Raw genomic sequence first — 20134 nt, 5'->3', positions numbered from 1 at the left:
TCAGACTAAACATGAAGCACGTTTTGCATGCAGCACAATTACATACAAAGTCAATGCAAAGTAGTGAATGGACGTAAAGCAATTTTATGGTGATTTTCATGTAAGTTATTTTTAAATATATATTTTTGATACTTATAATAATTTTCTTGTCATTTTTCTTCACTTTTTTGCTAATTTGAAGGTAATGTTTTACAAATCATCTATTTTTTTTTCTTTTTATAATTTTCTGATTTTTTGTGATTTTTTGTAATTTTCATTTTTTTTTATTACAAATTTTCAGATCAGTTCTTGCTTATTCACTCATCACTTTTTTCCCCATGTTTTTGCTCATGTTTCAAAGAGCTGAGATATAGGGCCCTATCTTGTGCCACCCGCTATCCGCTGCCACTACCCGCTACCCGCAAATTGTGGATTTAGGAGCTTCCGCTATCCCTAAACGGTATCTTGCGCCACCCGCTACCCGCTATCTGTTATGCCGACTCCGTCATTTGCGCCTGGAGGTGTGTCCGTTGGCGTGTTTCATGCGCTATCCCTAAAGTTGCTATCTTGCGCACACATTTTAGGGATAGATAACTATCCCTAAAGTTTGGGCTGTTACAAGAGCGCGCCCAGGCGGCTTCAATGCGCGCCCCGACAGAGCCTCGCCACGCACACGGTCGGACTGATACCGGGATGCCGCCGGAATGGACTGAGTATATTACTCATATAGACTGTTTAGAGGAAAGACTGTTTTAATTGGACACTTACGCCAGCACGTTTTATTGTTTTATCATAAGCCAGCAGCTGTGCTATATTTTTATTTTTAATATTTTATTTGCCCAATCTACCTTGTCAATAAATTAGTTTACACATAGTTCCACCTCTGCCTCTTGTGTGTGGTGTGTGACCCGGGGATTTTACTCAGTCAGTACAACCTTGTGACACGTCCACTTGGACACATGTGGCTCCACCTCCCGAATTAACTCACCTATAATATAATATATAATATGTATATAAAGCCAACTTGCTTTAGCCTCAGTAGAAGCCCTGAGAAAATCTACTTCCCTCTCTCCATCGCTGGTTTAGGATTTAGGATTTAGGATAGCGCAGCCTGCCCTTAAAGGCAATGGCACCTGGCACACTGATTGGTGTAACTGGCATAACGCCCAAAACACGCCTATGCATAATATAGCGGGTAGCGCAGGTGTTTTGCGGATAGCGGGAGGTGCACAAGATAGCAACTTTTACGGGGGAACGCCTCTTCCTAAATCCTAAATCCGCAAATAGCGGGTTTAGGGAGTCTGGCGCAAGATAGGGCCCATAGAGTGTTGGCACAAATCTTGCTGTATTGGTAGAATGTGGCGCCCTCCCTCACTCAGATAGTCATATATATACACATGCACATACACCACCTGTGCGTGTGTTTCCTCAGTTTCACAGCTAGGGCCCAGTCCCGCAGGAGTGCTGCCTCATCAAGTCTGGAAGCGGGCTAGCAAAGGGCATCATCATTAAATTAGTCTCTGATCACTCTCCCTAAGTAATTATCCCCCTGCCCAGGCTCCTGCAGCATGTCGACTTAATTGATTTAATGGAGTGTGTTCTCACTCTCTCTCTCTCTCTCTCTCTCTCTCTCTCTCTCTCCCTCTCCCCCCCCCCTCACTTTCTCCTTCTCTGACTTACTTCACTTTTTCCTTTGCTTCATGCACACATTCCTCTGGTAAGATATTATTGAATTTCAGAGTCAATGAGGTGAAAGGGCCTTGCACTCAAAAATGGACTCCAAAAATGCTCTAGCATGAATGCTTTTACTGATGATGATGATGCCACATTTCATCACCTTTTTTAATACAGGGGTATATAAACCTTTTTCATGTCAAGGACACCAAAATCCTGAGTAAAAAGAGTTTGCACCCACAGTCACCCTTTCTAAATTTTAGTGTTGTTGCTGATGTTGAAGGACCTGGGAACTGGTGAACGTGTTGCATGCTGAGGTGGAGTCTGACAGTATTGTCAAGTCAATGGTGGATCTAAGGGGTGGCAGGGGCTAACCCTAACCCTAATAAAAAAAAAAAAGTTTTTCAAAATTTGATATTGTTTCAACAAGCAAATGCCCCAGTTTATGTGTAGGAAGATAATAGCAAAAAAAAAAAAAAAAAAAAAAAAAAAAAAAGCAGTCTTTGGAGTTAGCTTGCATTACTTTGCATTTATAACTGTGTGTTTATTGTGTATGGGTAATATCTAGCCTAACCTATACTAATCAGTCACAAATATTGTATGATAATTACAGTTTCTAAAGGTTTCTGGAATTGCATAAAGCAAATTCCCTATGTCCCATTAGAATGTTTTGATCTAATAATTTTATGCATGGCACACACCAAGACGTCTATTCTATCAGCCTACTGTCAGATGATGATTATAGTAGTGTATGATAATCATTGGCATATTGATTTGGCGTGTTTAAAGATTGACTCTGACAAGAGCAGTACAAGCAGATGCTTGGCTAAGTGGTATCAGCAGCCATGAATATCATATGGCTCAGGGCTAATGCTCGACCTTATTGCTGCTTAATGAACCGCTAAGAGACAATCAGTGCCATTTGCCCACCTCTCTACATGGAAAAATGAATCACAAACACAGTGCTTCCAGCTAGTTTGCGCTCAGCACTGCAAACCAAATCTCAGTTTTCTGTAAGGTCAAAGTACTTCTTAAGAAATGGTACTCCCCTCAGACCAGCATATAAGCGACTTAACCAACTGATGTAATTAAATGTACACCATAAGCAAAAACAAGCACATGCACACCCGCACACAGCCCCTTGCGCTACCTCTTTGCTCAGTTAGACGAGATAATGAGGCCCCACTGCAATTATGGCAATCAGATAGGCAGGTTTGGGCATATTTGGGCATGCTTGCTAACATAGCATGTTAATTGGCTGTAGCACCAAGACACCGAAAGACCAAAAGCAACCTGAGGGAGCTGATTGAGACAAGGCCTCAAGGGTAGGACACATGAAGATGGGGAGCTGTAACCTCCACGTCAATCCCTTTATGACTAAGGACAAAATTGGCGCTGGCAGGCAATGCTTAATTTGAAAATTAATGGGCCATGGGATTTTTTTTACCACTTAAGACACTTTGCAGCCCCAGCGCTGTTACTTCCGTCCTGTCCTCTCCGCTGCCAGGGTTTTACGACTCCTCCACTGCCAGAGTGTGAGTGGATCTTGCATACGCTGCAGTTATTGCGTGGCTAATTTGATTAAATACTGATGCGTCCTTGTTGCTGGTCGAACAGAGAGGTGCCCAAGCACATCCTGACTGAGATGTGCACAGTGGGTTGGACTTCATCACAGAGCCCTGTGTCAGGAGATTGAAGGGGTCAGGGCCTATGGCTTTGACTCAGATAGGGCAGTGAAGTTTCCAAACAGCATGCATAGTTCAAACATTCATGTTACACCAGAGAATTCTTCTTTGAGCATTCCTGACTGAGCTGAGGGGAACTCTTGGTTGCCATTTGTGTTTTATTGTATTGCAAGGATAAGTAGGATGTGTACTGCCATCCAGAAATCAAATCAGAAATCAGAAATCTTTAGTTTCATTATACTAATTATCATTATTACCATTATCCACAGTGAAACCGCAGTACACCGTTGGTCAAAATTGAGTTCTGACTATAATCAGACTTCTAGATGTCTGTTTTATATTGTGACAAACAATTCATTTTTAATCTTGATCCAAGTTGAATGAAATGCCCAGTCAGGCCGCAGTTATTAAAGTTATTTTGTTATCGCCAATCATTCTGGACCTCTGATCCTGAATAAAAATGAAATGAGGACCTTTGAGTTATGTGTTTGAGAACTCCTGCACTATGAGATGGATCATGATATTACATAAATTGATTCTTAACAAAGCACGTTCCAAATATTTTAATAAGAGGGAGGTTCAACCCTGAGTACATATCATATTTTAAGACAGATAATCTGCACATTCTTAACCCTCACCCCTGCAAGGTCTCCCCTCCTCATCTCTAAAAAACACAAAAATATCTGACAACCAAATCATCCGAGCAGCGACAGATAAAAAAACTCTGTCTAGACTATCAGACACACACTCAGCTCCGTTCCTATCACCATGGTTGCAGCTCACTGATTTGTAGAGCTGTTTAAAGAATTCTGGGTAATGTAGTACCTCTGCCTTGTGTCGGGAATAAAGCCTGTACATTCTCTTGTGTGGATATTTTTTAAAGCCTTTTCACAATGTTCATGTTTTCTTTTGTTTTCTGGTTTGACTTTCTAACAGATTAACACGCAAATGCCATGATGTTTTGTATCACACTATTCTCAAAAGCATCATATCATAAGCAGCCAGACTTTGAAGAGACATTGCTGTGCTTATTCAGAAGAAAACAATTCCGGGATTTTCTTGTCACTTTATCTGATAGTACAAGACAAATTATTTTTCCGAGTTTTTTTTCTCATAAATTTATGACTTTATAATCTCAGAATTGAAAATGTGTTTTTCTCATAAATTTGAGAGTTTTTTTCTTGCACATGTCCGACTTTATCTCAGAAATCCTGAGTATTTTTCTCAATTATTTCTGGTTTTAAGACACTAAGGAATGCTTGTAGGGAAGCAGGATGGGCTTTTGGTCCTAAAATGTCCCTTGAGGCAGGTAGTGTTTTCAGTTGGGGACTGAGTAGAGATGGGTGAGAGAAGATAGTTTGAGATCTGTAGACCTCCATTGTTGATACAGTATTTAATTTGGGCATTTTTTTTTCCATCCAAACCAGCTACAGATAAGTGGGGAGGGCCTTAAGTGTCTTATGATTTTATGGATAAGATGAATATAATGCTGACCATTGACCAGTGTAAACACTTGAAATTAAATAAGGCCCCCTAAAGCTTACAGTTCCTCGGGTTTCCATGCATCCTGGAAAACCTGCAAATTTATGGACTAGTTTTCCAGCCATGGGAAACACCTGGAAAATGTGAAAACTTATGGAATGTCCTGGAAATAGTCGAGATCCTGGAAAATTACAAAGTTGTAAAGTGATAAACCTCATTTGATATTACTTTTTCACTTTTTTGCTTTAGCTGCTGATGCCCTGTTTCAGCAGCTTTTGATACCCACATGTTGTCTTTCGCCGCTCCGCAGTGCCACATGTTTGGAAGGCAAATTGGTCAAAAACACACTAAACGAAGCTTTGATCAATACAATGTTTTTGTAAAATGAAGACATTTGTGAATTGGTTTCCTGTTGTTACCATGGTCATTTTTTATTTATTTATTTTGTACTACACATGTTGACTGCGTGTTATAAGACACATGGATTTCACATAGTTGTGAGCTGTTTGGCCACTTTATCCAGTTTTAATCATTCTTATGTGACCTGTGAGCAACAGCAAACATGAATATAAGTCACTGATTTTTTTTTGTTTGTTTGTTTGTTTTTTCAGAATCAACTTAGCAGTGAGTTACCTGTGCAGTCATCATGCATTGTGGACAGTTTGCACATGGCAGTTGAATTTGGGCCTCCTTGCCTGCTCTCATCTCAGAATCTTTTCATAGATTTTTTTTAACCTAAGTAGGAATTCCGGCACTGACATTTACCACAACCATTTTTTTTATTGTAAGAATGCATAACGTTTTTTTTTGTGTGTGTGATCCCCGAATACTCAGCTGTGGAAAGAGCAGGAAAATGAGAAACCTGGAGTGTAATTGCACACTTTAGTAATCTGAGAGAGCAAGTGGAAAATTTTCCAGCATGTTTCCTTTGCAGAGGGTTTCTCATTTTTCGGAGAAAATGCAGTAGTGCCCGACGTTGGGCTTACGGTGAGATTCAGTGAAGAAAACCATATTTTTAACTCAGCTGCAGACTAGCAAAGAAATGGAAATGTTCAAAACCCTTTTCATGTCAGGTCAAATGGATTTCTGAATAAATCTCTGCTGAAAGGACAAAACACGGGGGTCTTAACAGTATATTCGGCTGCTTAGGAGGAGGGCAGCAGCCCACACATAATGTGCTCGTCTCCTCAAACCTTTTTATTCACGCAGCAGACAGAAATCATTTTAAGAGTGAACAGACATAGAATGTTTATTTGCCAAACTTGAGACATCAAAGAACTGCGAGCATGACAACCAAAAATTGGTGGTGGGCGAGTGTTCATTTTGTTCGTTTTTTTTACCCTCCAGCTTAATCTGTCGTGCTTGGCTGGTTTTATTACGTGTGGGTGACATGCAGACATGAGTAATATTAGACTGTAAAACCTCATTTATAATTATTTAATCCGGCTTTCTGGGTCAATACAGCCAATCAGTTTCTATCAGGAGGAGTGAACCCCCCTTGTGAGATGATGAGTTGCTTGTGAAATGATGCATAATCAAAGCTAATATTCTGCAATTTGATCTCTGAATGGTGCATTTTACTATAGTGGCTAATGCATTCGTCTGATGTTATCGTCAGTTCTTTAGCTTGCCTGCTCTTCTGTGTTTTGTTGCATCTGTACCTGCTCCTTTGACTTCAGCGTTAATTCGTCTCTCCTCATATCTGTCATCCCTGCTTTCCTTATTATCAGCTGTACTGATGCCATTATCTGTCTCATCCCTCTTTGTTCCTTGCTTTCTTCATGCTTTTCATCTTACCAGCTCATCCCACGCTCTTTTTTCTGTTTTCCATTTCTTTCTTTTTTCTCCCATTTTTCATTCAGTGTTATCATGGCTTTTCCTCTTCCTCTCCTCTCCCATTTTGCTCTTCCCTCACCAACTTACTGCTCTGTCCCCTGCATCACCTCTTTTTCTCTGCCCTCATTCTTTTCCTTGCTTTCCCCCTCTCTCCTCTCCAAATCATTGAGGTGAGTGAGTTGATTCGATTTGCAACTGAATCTAGCCAAGAGTGAATGTCTGTTCTGCTGCCTCCTCGGTTACTTCAGTGCTTCCTTCCACCTCCAGTTGCTCCCATTCACCTCCCAGTTCACCTCCGCGTCTACATCGCTCTGGCTCATTATGTCATTCAGAGAGCATTCTCATTCTCGAGGGGGAATCAAACCACAAACAGGATGTGGTTCAGTCAGTGAAGGTATAGGATCAAGTTGCCCTTGTTCACAGATCAGTTTTTTTGGCATGAAAACGATGTTGACTCTATCAATTTTTAAATGAACAGTTAAGGTTTGTGATGATTAATGTTGGCATTAACGTTAAGTGAGGCATGTAAAGCACTTAGGTTAAGGTTAGGTCACTATAACAATTTGTTTGAGGTTAGGGTACCATCAGAATCTGATCTGGGGTGAGCGGAAATGGGCAGATTTCACCCATGAGTGCCAGAGAACAAGTGAACAAGACTCAACTCAATCCAAGAAAATGTTAAAGAGGGAGCAGATGGTACATCATAGTGACATCATTCCAAATTTGCGTTAGTGCTAAGCTTTGGTGCCATTAACATTGCGGTCAACGCATGGAAGATCTCACTATATAAACCTTTACCTATTCGATTCTATTGTATTCTATTGTATTCTATTCTATTCAGATCTTATTTCATTTGTAACTTGTAGGAGTCAATGATAATCTATTGAAGTGAATAGCCAAATGCTATATGCTGTGACTGAAGTTTGTCTGTTGACAGTTTGAGTTGTCATTGGGTAATGTTAACAAAATGATGTTAATATTTGCCCCATCCAGAAATATTTGAAATGTACAATCTAATAAAATGTACATGAAATATGAGATAGTTAACAATATAACATATTACCAATAATTAAAACACCTGTTGGGGTTAATAACTTGTTAGCTTACTTTACTGGTAGCCTAAAGGTGTGTTCAGACCAAACGCAAAGCGTGTTTTTGCATAGTGGACTCTCACGTATAAGGCCGCAATTTTTTTGCCCAAGTTGAAAAATGTCAACTGACATAGATCCGCGAATGACACGACAGCTGAAAAGTACAGACGTCAGCAGAGAAAAGAAAAATGGAGAACAAGCAGCAGCAGTCCAAGTCACATAAGGACATTAGGGCTCTGCTCTCTACCTGGACAGAGGATAATGTCCGACGTCAAATCGACAGTGTTTGTTGACAATAACTTTATGCAATATATAGTGAGAGGTGGCAGCAGTGGGGATCCATCATACAACGCGACAGGTCTGTGAAAAACTGAAAAAACTGAGGTCTCAGTACAAGGCAGTGAAAGCACACAACACACAAAGTGGCATCCAAAGGAAAGAAACCCTGTTCCAATCTGCAGTAGTTAATTGGTTCTGGGTATGCAGACTTTAACCACTCTCTTCCTACTTGTCTCTCGTGTCCATTCACTCTGAGGCGCCATGTGATGGTTTGGTTATAGAGCAAGGCTGCAGGGCCATCGGTACAACAGTGGAAACTCGAATGCTTTTTGTTCTTGTGGATTGAGGCTGCGGGCTGTTAGCGTCGTCTGGCTCAAAGATAGCTCTAGCTCGCAGTGGCATGACAGTGGAAAGACGGCTATTCCAAACTCCTTCACCTCTGATAATCATGATGTGTGCAGCTCACTGACCTCACGCTAAAGGATTTCTGAATACTGGAGTTTAGATTTTTCAAACAGTCACTTCTTGCTCTCTTTGAAGGCCCCAACATGTGATGTTGCTTAGTGCAGCTTTAACTGCTGTTCACCTGGGTGTCTGGTGTGATGGAGGTGCATGATGAGCAGGTGAACTCGGACACAGCCTCTGTCAAAGAGAGAGAGAGAGAGGGAGAGATACGATGAATGACAAAGAGAGAGACTGCTGCTAATTAGCAGCTGCTTGCACCATGCTGGGAGGTCAAACGATCTTAGCTACATCACAGCCTGCTAGAGAGGAAGGGAGGAAAGATGGAAGTAATCCTTCACTCATGCTGCTCTGTGGTCCCAGAAGGAAGATCTCTAACCTTTCTCCATCTGCACCCCCCTAACACACACTTACTCCTCCCTGCCTTCTCCGTCTTTCTCTTCTGTTTTTTTCCCCTTTACTCTCTCCCTCTCTCCCTCTCCTAATCATCATAAGTACTGGGCACCCCCACAGCGTCAGCTGTCTCCTTGCTAGTTCAGTATCCCTGTGTAGCTGATTGCCATGATCTGTCTGCTCCAGCATCGTAGGATGGGCATGTCAAATTGAAGTAGACACAAGGATTCAACTGATATGCGTTTTTGAAGATTGATAGATACTTTTGGTTTGAAGCTGCCATAGCTGATGCTTGATGCTAGCATCTTTACGACATACCCTTTTCATGCTAAAGACATAAAAAAGTACAAATATTCAGTGTTACCCACGAATTTTAATGGAAAAAAGGGTGGAAAACTGAAACAGCACTTTGACCACACGCCACAAAAGCTCTCCCCTGAAAACCAGGATGATTATAAAACTGTATACATGCATACATGTGTGGAGTCTGATTAAAATGTCTCTTAAGAATCAATACAGGCTTCCCTTTCAAACTTACCAGGCGCTGATTCTTGCCTATTTCCCACCTTATTGTGAAGTCAGTACCTAACAAGCCACCGACACAGCAAGCAGTGTAATCGCCATTTTACCATGGGGGTGCTTTCAGCAAGTCAGGTGGAACAGGTTTCTTTCATCCCTTTAACAATGCCTCCTTTAACAATCCAATTCAGAGTCACTTTGCATTGCTGTTTCTAGGAAGACACCAGAAAATAAGGTGAAATAATACATTGTGATGTGAAGTTCTAGCACTGCTTATGTAGGATTCATGCAGGGTCAGAGAGGTTTTCTGATCTGAGTGGATGGCTTTTTTGGTTTTGTCTTGTTTTGTTTGTTTTGACAAAATTGTCTCTGTTTATTTGGGTGTAAGTATTCACAAACAGATTAATGGTTTTACATTTACAAATAAATTCATTTGAGATACTTGTACTGATGCTGATGACACTGTTGACTGTTATTTTCCTCAAATCAAAGGGCATGTCACAGGGCAGGAAGCAAGCTACAGCCCCTGGCCAACCAGGAGGACAGAGCAAGGCCAAGCCAAATTTCAAGATTTGATGTTGGCACCTCCCCCCTCTGATTTCATCCCCTTCAAGATGGATGACATTGAAAAGGTAACATAGTTAATCCAGATTAGATAGCCAAGATTTTGATTCATTCTAAGAATTTGTGCCTAGCCTAATCAAAATGAGGTACATAGGATCCTTTTAGTTTTCAAAATACACCATACACAGACGTTCAGCAAAGTTCACAGCTTGTGTTGGAGGGGAAAAGGAAAAAAAAAAGTAGTACAATGCGGTGATGGGGGTTAAAATCTCGATAAAGATATTTGTTGGGTATTGGTCCTTTAACTTGCTCTGCAGTCCATGGAACAGCTGGTTTGCAGTTAGCTAGCCTTTTTCTCCAACACCGGGTCTCTGGAGATATTTGGGTGGGTGTGGGGGAGTAAAAGATAATACAATAAATCAAGAGAAGAGAAGAGAAGAGAAGGTGCACAATGCAAAACAGCCAGGTGTAGATTAAGTGAGAACCGTTAAAATCTATACTGACAGATTCAAAAAATGTGGAAATGGAGAGTGGAATAAGCACATAATTTATTAATGAAGCCAGCCGATGATGAAAACCTTGTACACTGAACCCTCAATTTCTTTACCTATTTCACTTTTTTGTCATTTGATTCTAAACAGTGCTCACATCAACTGACCTTCAGCAGTTATGCCTATTTTCCAGAGTGCCCACTCTAACTCAAGAAATGAGGGAGAAGGCACATGGAGAGATGATTTCATAAATGTTCTATATTTTATACTATATTTTGAAAATTTTGGGAAGGTACGATGATGGATTAAAAACATGCTTTTTATTTGCATGTTTAAGTTCGACTGACTCGAGCACCCTTGACAAGTTAAAGAACAACACTTTCTTATTAAAGTAAAATTGAACTCTGGTAGAGTGTTGGGTTGTCCAGTTCTCTGAGAGGATATTTCACCACATGGTGGTGATGAACAACATGAACAAAGTGGAGTAATACCTGCATAGGAAACAAGTCCCAATACCCATTTTTAGAGTAAATTAAACAGCTTATTTCTTGTTTTTTTCCATTTGAATTGGACAGTAGATCTGGCAGGTAGTGCCTGCAGGAAACTTCCACATAGTAACCTCACACCAGGAACAAGCAATCTGATAGTACTTTCACAAGTAATTGTAATTACATGAAAAAAAAAAAAAAGGGTACCTGGATTTGATGTTTTTGAAATTGGCATAATCTACCATGATGCCATTAGTTTCTGTGTTGGCAGCTGTTTTGCTGTGGAGGGGAATGGAAAGATACAAATACAGTTTTGCCAACACTCAATGACAACATTTTGCTTGAAGAGCCACCTTCAGGTGGGCAAATTCCTCCTCAGCTGAGAGGCTTGAGATAAACAGGGACTTCCAGAGGATTTCAGCAATTTGTGAGAACTGCTGTTTAAGGCAAAACATAAAGTGTAAGCAAAGATCATCATGACATGAAACTGGCTGATTTACTCATGCTAGTGTTTGTACAGCTATCTTAATTGTTATTTTCACAGTCTGACATTTCTCCCATAACACAGCTATACTGCTACTGTTTTACTCACATCCTTGTCCCAATGGTTCCTTTCTCACCTAACATATACACTTATTCTTGCCCCATTCATCCATTTAGGGTTTTCTGGGTGCATGCATTATTTAAAAACATTACTTTTTATTTACAGTTTTTTTTTTCTTTTAAATTAATTGGTTATAAGATGAGGCCAAGCAAAAATGTAAAAAGTATGAAAGTAGTTTGCCATCTAAGACATAAGTTTAGTGTAGAGGTCGGGAAATTTGTGTCACAATGTAACTGTTTCTTTGACATTAGCATATAAACATGTTGAACAGGAATTTAAAGCATGAAAAAATGACACCCTGGACAATAGGTGTAACATTCACTGTGGCTGGAATAATATTTTAACAAATCAAGTTTACAGGCCCACAAGGGAAAAAAATGGTGTAACTGCTGTGAGGAGACCATTTTCCCATCATGCCCTGTTCTCGGGACCGGGACAGCAGCAGCAAATATGCATGTCTGTTTCTGGTTGATGGGAAAGTGGAGACATATATCGACTAATACAGTGATGTAATGGTGTGGCTCGCAAGCATGTGAAAAAACAAACAGGATCTCAGAAGGTTTACAATCTGAAGCTACTTTGAGCCGGCTTGAGCACCAGCCCGGAGTTAGAACTAGGTTTGTGTTGTGGAAATGAAGAACAAGAGGACACTCAGTCAGACAGAGTATAAACACTAAGACTCCCTAAACCCGCTATTTGCGGATTTAGGATTTAGGAAGAGGCGTTCCCCCGTAAAAGTTGCTATCTTGTGCACCTCCCGCTATCCGCAAAACACCTGCGCTACCCGCTATATTATGCATAGGTGTGTTTTGGGTGTTATGCCAGTTAAACCAATCAGTGTGCCAGGTGCCATTGCCTTTAAGGGCAGGCTGCGCTATCCTAAATCCTAAATCCTAAACCCGCGATGGAGAGAGGGAGGTAGATTTTCTCAGGGCTTCTACTGAGGCTAAAGCAAGTTGGCTTTATATACATATTATATATTATATTATAGGCGAGTTAATTCGGGAGGTGGAGCCACATGTGTCCAAGTGGACGTGTCACAAGGTTGTACTGATTGAGTAAAATCCCCGGGCCACACCACACACACACAAGAGGCAGAGGTGGAACTATGTGTAAACTAATTTATTGACAAGGTAGATTGGGCAAATAAAATATTAAAAATAAAAATATAGCACAGCTGCTGGCTTATGATAAAACAATAAAACGTGCTGGCGTAAGTGTCCAATTAAAACAGTCTTTCCTCTAAACAGTCTATATGAGTAATATACTCAGTCCATTCCGGTGGCGTCCTGGTATCAGTCCGACCGTGTGCGTGGTGAGGCTCCATCGGGGCGCGCATTGAAGCCACCTGGGCGCGCTCTCCTAACAGCCCAAACTTTAGGGATAGCGGATAGCGGGTGGTCAGGACCACCCGCTATCCGCTTTCCCTAAAGTGTGTGCGCAAGATAGCAACTTTAGGGATAGCGCATGAAACACTCCCACGGACACACCTCCAGGCGCAAATGACGGAGTCGGCATAATGGATAGCGGGTAGCGGGTGGCGCAAGATACCGTTTAGGGATAGCGGAAGTTCCTAAATCCGCAACTTGCGGGTAGCGGGTAGTGGCAGCGGATAGCGGGTGGCACAAGATAGGGCCCATAATGTGAAGCAATAGAACAAAACAGGCCATGTGTTATAGTAAAGGACATCACAGCTGTGATTTGGTTGCTACAGATCATGACAGCAGCGATGCAGTTTTATTGTATACAACAGATGTTTCTATTCAAGTAGTCTGATTGGTCAAGAGTTTGTGTGTGTTATTTACTATAACAACATGGTAGCCCCATCATTTTAGTATTACTCCACTACAGCAGCTATCAAAGTCACAACTAATTCTCATTAATAGGTGATTCTGTTAAGCTAGCTAACACCTGACAGTTAACTGAAACAACAGTATCTATGTGGCTTATAACAGATATGTTTCCTAATAGAACTTGTGGCAAATGTTACTGTTCACAAGATTCCTTGTCACAGAAGATGCGTTGAACAAAGTTGAGAAGAGATGAGGTGCTGCCATACAGACGGTATGGGCTCTCCACTGTAAAGCTGCATGTCATCTGCAAACAGTCGAGCCCTCAGATTGGTATTAGTTTGGGCAACTATACTTTTTTTTTTTTTTTTTTTGGATCATTAAAGACATTAAAAACTTCAGCATTCCAGCATTTTTATTTGAGATAAGCACAATATAGTTGTTCCATTTCTTTTATATAATATTACAGTTTTGGTTTTGGAGCAACAATATTGTTTTTATCTCACATAAAACACTGAAATAATATTGAATAATAATAGTGTTACCATTTTTAATGATGTTCTTATTGAGCCTTTAAAACCTGAGCAAATTCACTTGATTTTTTTAAAAACATGATGTATTTGAAATTGAACTTCAAGAAAATGACCATGAAATACTCACAAAATTACAAATAAATAAATAAATAAATGAAAACTACAATAAATAAAAACCTAAACAGACAATTGGGAAAATTGTTTTAAAAAACCTACAAGAAAAAACTATGTTTAAAAAAATAGAAAACTGTGTTGCTAATTAGGATTATATATTTAACATTAAACTACAAGAAAATTCCAATGAAATAAAACAAAACGGTAGAAAAAAATTACACAAAAAATTACACAAAAAAATCTTTAAAAAAAAAAAAAAAATTGAAATTTTGTTCAGAAGATGACATTAAAAATTAAAGGCTGCCCATGCTCCTGGGTTTCAAGGAATTAATTTTATTTATTAAAAGGTGAAACGTGCTCTATGAATAAATTGATTATTATTATACTGGTAGTAATAGTAGTAGTAGTAGTAATAGTGGTGGTAGCAAAGGAACAATTGTGCGGTCACAGATGTTTATTGTATATCTAACATCTTCCAGTGGGCTCGTCAGACATGTGGACAGCATGTGCTGCATAAAGGACACTGTGCTTCTCAAACAAACCTCTTCTCCAGTCAAGCCGCAACATACTGTGCTGCCGTCACTTTGGTGGAGTCACTTTCAGCATTAGTAAATGCATGCCAGGTTGCACAATCTCTATATCCATTACGCACAACTCTGGCACGTCTCAAATGTAATGTGTTGTGCACAGTTCTCATCTCACTGTGTCCTGTGTACTCCACAGAAACAGACAAAGAAGCCTACACCCGGCAACAGCAGTGACAAAAGCTCTCGTACCCAGGACAACAAGCAAGACAGGAGGTATGTCATTTGGTATGCAGAATAACAAGAATAACATTAGTAATAATAATGATAATAATAATGATAACTTCATCATAACAAAGTGCTTGAACAAAATTAAATGGATATGTAAAGAATGAAACTAGCGTTCAGACAAAGGATAAAATATGACAAACATACAAGTGATAAAAAATAAAGATAAAAGATAAAATTTGTGACTTACACATGCACATAACATCAATAAAAAAAAGTGCACACAAAAATCTATATAATTAATAAAACAATAAAAAAAAAAAGAATCTGTTACAAGCAAGTTTTAAAAGGTGCCTTTTTGCTTTGACATTTAAAAGAAGACAGATGACTGTATTTTAAAAGGAAGGTTTTCCACAGCTTTGAAATGAGCATAAGCTTAAATATGCTAAAATAATATACAAAAATAGAAAAAAACTGTAGAAGAATGTAAAGTTAATGCACAGAAAAACAGGGCAATGAAATGTGTACAGCCTCAAGGGTGTGAATATGAATGTCAGTACATAAATATATAAATTGTATAGCCAATATTAAATACATTATGTTTTTGTCACTAGGACAAAAAAAATCTTTATGAATCAATGAATCAATTGTGTAATAATAATCAATTGAGTATTAATTTGATACAATAACACACTTTAAAAGTAATCAGTAAAATCTTCTCAGGAACTGGAAGGCTTAAAGGCTTCCTGTTGAACCATTACCAGCTGATTCACAGAACAGAATAACCCTGCTTTTACTTATATGGTTTAAGTCCATATGTAAGTGAATATTATAATGTGCGTGTTATCCACTGGCACAAGCATCATCTATTTTTTGCTTTTCCTTCCTAAGAACGCAGGTGGGCCATTGGCAGCATGAGGTGCTTTCGTCAAAATATCATCAGCCAAAACAGAGCGACATTTCAGTGGCATGTTATTTGCAACAAAGCTGCTTGATTACCCCTCCTGCACTTTCCATTTTGTGTAATGGAACAATTGTTTCCACCCACTCGCCCTAAAATGGCAAAGACGGGAGTGATTGTGTACACTCACCTGCAGCCACTTAGGGGCACACCATAGGGACTCATGGGAGATGGAGAGAGACAGTAGAAGGCAGTACTCGTCATTATAAAATTAGACAGACGGGAGGCAGTGAACTTAGGTTTTGTATGAGCTCCTCTGTTGTTCTCACAACTGTTGATTTCATGCTAAAATACTAACATCTTGAACAGTGGCACACATCAACATATGCAAGCACATACAAGTTACATGTGCAGACATTTGTGCACGCCCGCATTAAAGAGATACTTCACATATTTTGAAAAATTACCTGTTGTAGAACAGTTTCTGTAGGACAGCAGTGGTGCTCTCTTCCTCTCATTGTTACTGAGTGCTGGATACTGGCTGGATGCTCCAAATGCTAACTGTTAGCCTCCTACCATTGAGCTGGACTTCCCCTCAGCTAATAATCTTAAATAACTGCTCTTTATATCCCAACCTTTGCGTATTTCCTTCTTTATAGAAACAGAAAACAGTCCCTGAGGAAATGTTTGCATTACACAGCCAATTATCGTCTCTGTGGTTTATGAATGGGGATTACAATGTTAGCTGCAGAAGAAGATCATTTTAAGGCAGGTGTTAACGAAACATTCAAATTTGAAAATCAGGGGATATTGATTATGGGTTGTGAAATATTTGGTACACCCACATGATATGTGAAACGGTTTGTTGCAATGTAAAATGTGGGGAAACTGCAGTCAATGGGACAAGCATTCAGAATCATACCAATACACTGTTAAATGGGTTGATACCAGGTACAATTATAGTAAACAAAGGCCGGAAGAACAGTGCCCTCTTCCTTTGTGCAGTAGAGCAGTCTAGAAGCTTATCCACCAAATTCCACCTGGTGACAGCCAATGAAAAATACAGTGCAGAGGCTGCCAATCTGGTTGGCGATGGTCTTGTTTATTTATGGTAGTATAGTAATGCCTCATGATGAATATGACTATTCTACATATAGCACCTTCACCATGTTACACAGCAGTAGTGTGCAACCATTCACTACAGTGGTGCTACTCACATGAGAGAATATACTACCTAGTTGTGCGTCAGATGTGCAGAAACCTACTGGGATGTTTTGATCATGATATGACAGAGGAAGACACACTGGAGGACTTGATTGCGCTAGTGAATGTGAAGCTGAAAGGAAAGGAGGAATAATAATATGAAATCTGATTTTTTTCACTGATAGCCCCCAAAACACACCCACACACGTCGTGACAATCTCTCACTCAGTTTTCACAGTTCTATCACATTCACTTCATCTTATATGGACACAACGGTGCACGTGCACACACACACTCACACACGCACACACACAAACACACACACACACACACAGATACACACCTCTCTTTGTTGTTACTTCTTCCCATTGCTACCACCTGCATCCATGTGAGAGCCACGCCATTTGGGTCCCAATTCTTCTTTGACTGATCTGAAGGCACTTCCCCTGAGGGCGAAACGTGCTATGATTTATTCATGTTCAGACACATGATTTATTAAAACACACACAATTTGTTAATCTTTTAGAAGAATTGAAAGATGTGGCCCTCCACTGATTCCGTGTAGTCTGCTCATGTATGTGTTCTTTCCCCGTGAGGAATGCAGCCCGGTGCCCAATTAGCCGGCTCGATCAGATAATGAACACAGGAATTACAGAAGGAATGTTCAATCTGTGATTCAGCTCCGCTTTTTCTGTGTACACAGCTGTGTAACTTTACAGACAACGGATTACAGGCTGATCCTAATTATGGATTTTATGATGACATATCCTTTCATAACCACTACTCACACTGCATAAGATTTTATCAACCATTAAGATCTTGGCTAATTGGGCAAAATAGTTAAATCAACCCACATAACATTCCAGCAAGCATCTTTTCTTGTTCATAGGGGTTATTACAATGTCTGTGACAGTTTGAAACCTACTGTAGTGCAACCCAGTGTTTCCCTTGTGGGCTGAATAAAGAATGCTGTATAGAGATGCCAGGTGTCCGCTGGAGCAAAAGATAAAATGACATCAGTTTAATAAGCTCCTGCCATAAAAAAGCCCTACCAGGAGGCAAAACCATAAAAAGCTGTGGGGTTTTTGAGTCGCTTGTGTAGAACTTTTATTTGACACAAGTTAATTAGACATGTTCATCTCTTTCGGCAAGGCCACCTTTCTCAGACTGAGGTTCCATAACTCGATCCTGCATAATGGCAACACGCAGGCGTTTTGGCACCAGTGTCAATCAACGACACCGGTCTGTGTAAAGTTACTTCTTTTGTTGCTTGATTTCATTCAGTGGCCCCTATTCTTGCGGAGAAGGAGAAAAAGGTTTCCCAAATTAATTGGATCAGCGATTAAGTAGGAGGCATCTCACTCCACTGAGCAGAGACAATGGGAGAAGAAAGGGTCAATGCAGACGCCGGCTGAAAATTGACACTTGAATTAGATAATGAAGAATAGAGGGCAGACGAAGGGGAGAGAAGCCTATCGGTGTGAGGTCTTCAAGGAGGTCCAGACTTTAACTTGCCTATTGTGGCCAACGAGACAGTTTTGATGGACTCGTGCTGCTCCACAATATTGATTTGCAAGAAGAACCTGAATTAGTGACATTCTTTACTTGTTATTGTGCCGTTCAAGGCAGTGAGAAACACTTTTCTACTCAGTGTGACCGGAGTTTCTAACAGGGACAAAGGAGAAATGCTTGTGTTCCTTTGGAGACCCATCTTGTTCAACTCTAGTTGAACAAGCAATGCCAAGTATATGGCACTGCAAAGGCCTTTGATGGTTAAAGTGAAAGGCTGTAACCGAAATGCAATTCATTGTAAATTGTAACTGCTGTGTCTTGTCATTCTTTTTGTTGCTGACTGAGATTAATTAGTTAAAGGGATAGTTCACCTATTTTGAAAATTTTCATATACCCCCCCCCAAACACACACACACACACACACACACACACACACACACACACACACACACAGCTGTTCTATAGGACAGTAGTGGTGCTCTCTTCCTCTCATTGTTACTGAGTGCTGGATACTGGCTGGATGCTCCACATGCTAACTGTTAGCCTCCTGCCATTGAGGTGGACTTCCCCCCAGCTAACAAGACCCTCTCTACTCAAAAGCCGATTTTCTTTTTATTTTCATATTTTTGGAAGCTATACAAATTAGAGGCTAATGGCTGAATGCTGCTAAAACTAGTGTAGTTGAGTGTTTTGGTGACGAAAAACACTGTCCACTGTGGACAGCAGACAAGTGCCAACTGGCTTCACACAGAGGCAACCAAGAAAGTCGTGTTAACCAAATGTTAAAATCCAAGCTATGACCCACACAAACTTGATATGTGCTAATACATTCAGTTAATAGAGCTAATGTTAGTGCAGTGCTAGTTAACATTACAGTGCACTTGACAGTTGCAGGCTGACAGCATTATAGATACACTGATAAATAAACCAACCAATGTGATACATCATCAAGTGTCTGATTTTGATGTACAGCAGGCTCCTCTCCAGAATCAGAGTCTACTCACACATATATTGCAGTATTTTGCCAAAGTTGCCTGTTGCCATCACGAGATGAGGCGCAGTATTTAGTAAGTGGCTAGCTCGTTTGCCTGGGGCAAAGAGTTGGGGGTATCTCTGGGGGGTGGGTGTGGGGGTGTACATTTGCATATTCATAGATGCTCGCATACTTGATGAGGACAAGGAAGTAGTGGTAAACATATAAAATAGTAGAATACATCTGGTGGGGCTCCTTAAATTACTGTGTTAATCCTCTCACATTGATAAATAAACATATTTGGAGTTAGCTGATGTATAGCAGAACTTTTACAACCCAAAATGGCATAAAAAAATGTTGACAGCATTTGCCAATAGTAGAATTTTCTTGTGTGGTCTACGCTCTCTGTGCTGGTCCTCAGTTCCAGCGGTGGCTGGCAGCTGCCTGAAATGTAGGTGAAACCTGTGATAGAGGGAAGCGGAGGAAAAAAAGAAGCTTGCCACAACAGTATTTGCCAGAAATCTTTTAGTTGTTATTTTTGAATACACATGTTCAATGAAGAAAACAAACAATAGCAAACTCAAGCTGTCTCCTCCCAATTCTGTGGTGGCTGCTGCTCTTCTGGTGTGGAGTGATACAGGAAGTGCAAACCTTACCGCATCTGTCCAGATGTCGATAACAGGCCAAAAAAAAAAAAAAATCCTGTATGATTTAAGACTGAAATAAACCTTTCATTCATTCATTCATTCATTCATTCATTCAAATACGGGTTTAAAAAGTAATAATCTGTGAGCACCTGGTAATTGTAT

At 40.1% G+C, this 20134-nt stretch overlaps 1 protein-coding gene across 1 annotated transcript in view; it reads left to right on the top strand.

Annotated features, from left to right (window-relative positions):
- Positions 1-20134, top strand: part of LOC115361472 (MORN repeat-containing protein 1-like) — a 75014-nt gene that overhangs the window by 39378 nt on the left and 15502 nt on the right. Inside the window, exons 10-11 of the mRNA XM_030054842.1 lie at positions 9893-10032; positions 14708-14784. Of these exons, the coding sequence (XP_029910702.1) occupies positions 9893-10032; positions 14708-14784 (217 nt within the window). The remainder of the gene's footprint in view (positions 1-9892; positions 10033-14707; positions 14785-20134) is intronic.

Source organism: Myripristis murdjan, chromosome 7 (genome assembly GCF_902150065.1).
Source record: "Myripristis murdjan chromosome 7, fMyrMur1.1, whole genome shotgun sequence".
Classification (NCBI taxonomy): domain Eukaryota; kingdom Metazoa; phylum Chordata; class Actinopteri; order Holocentriformes; family Holocentridae; genus Myripristis; species Myripristis murdjan.
The sequence above is the reverse complement of the archived record's forward strand: the minus strand, read 5'-3'. Positions and strand labels throughout refer to the sequence as shown.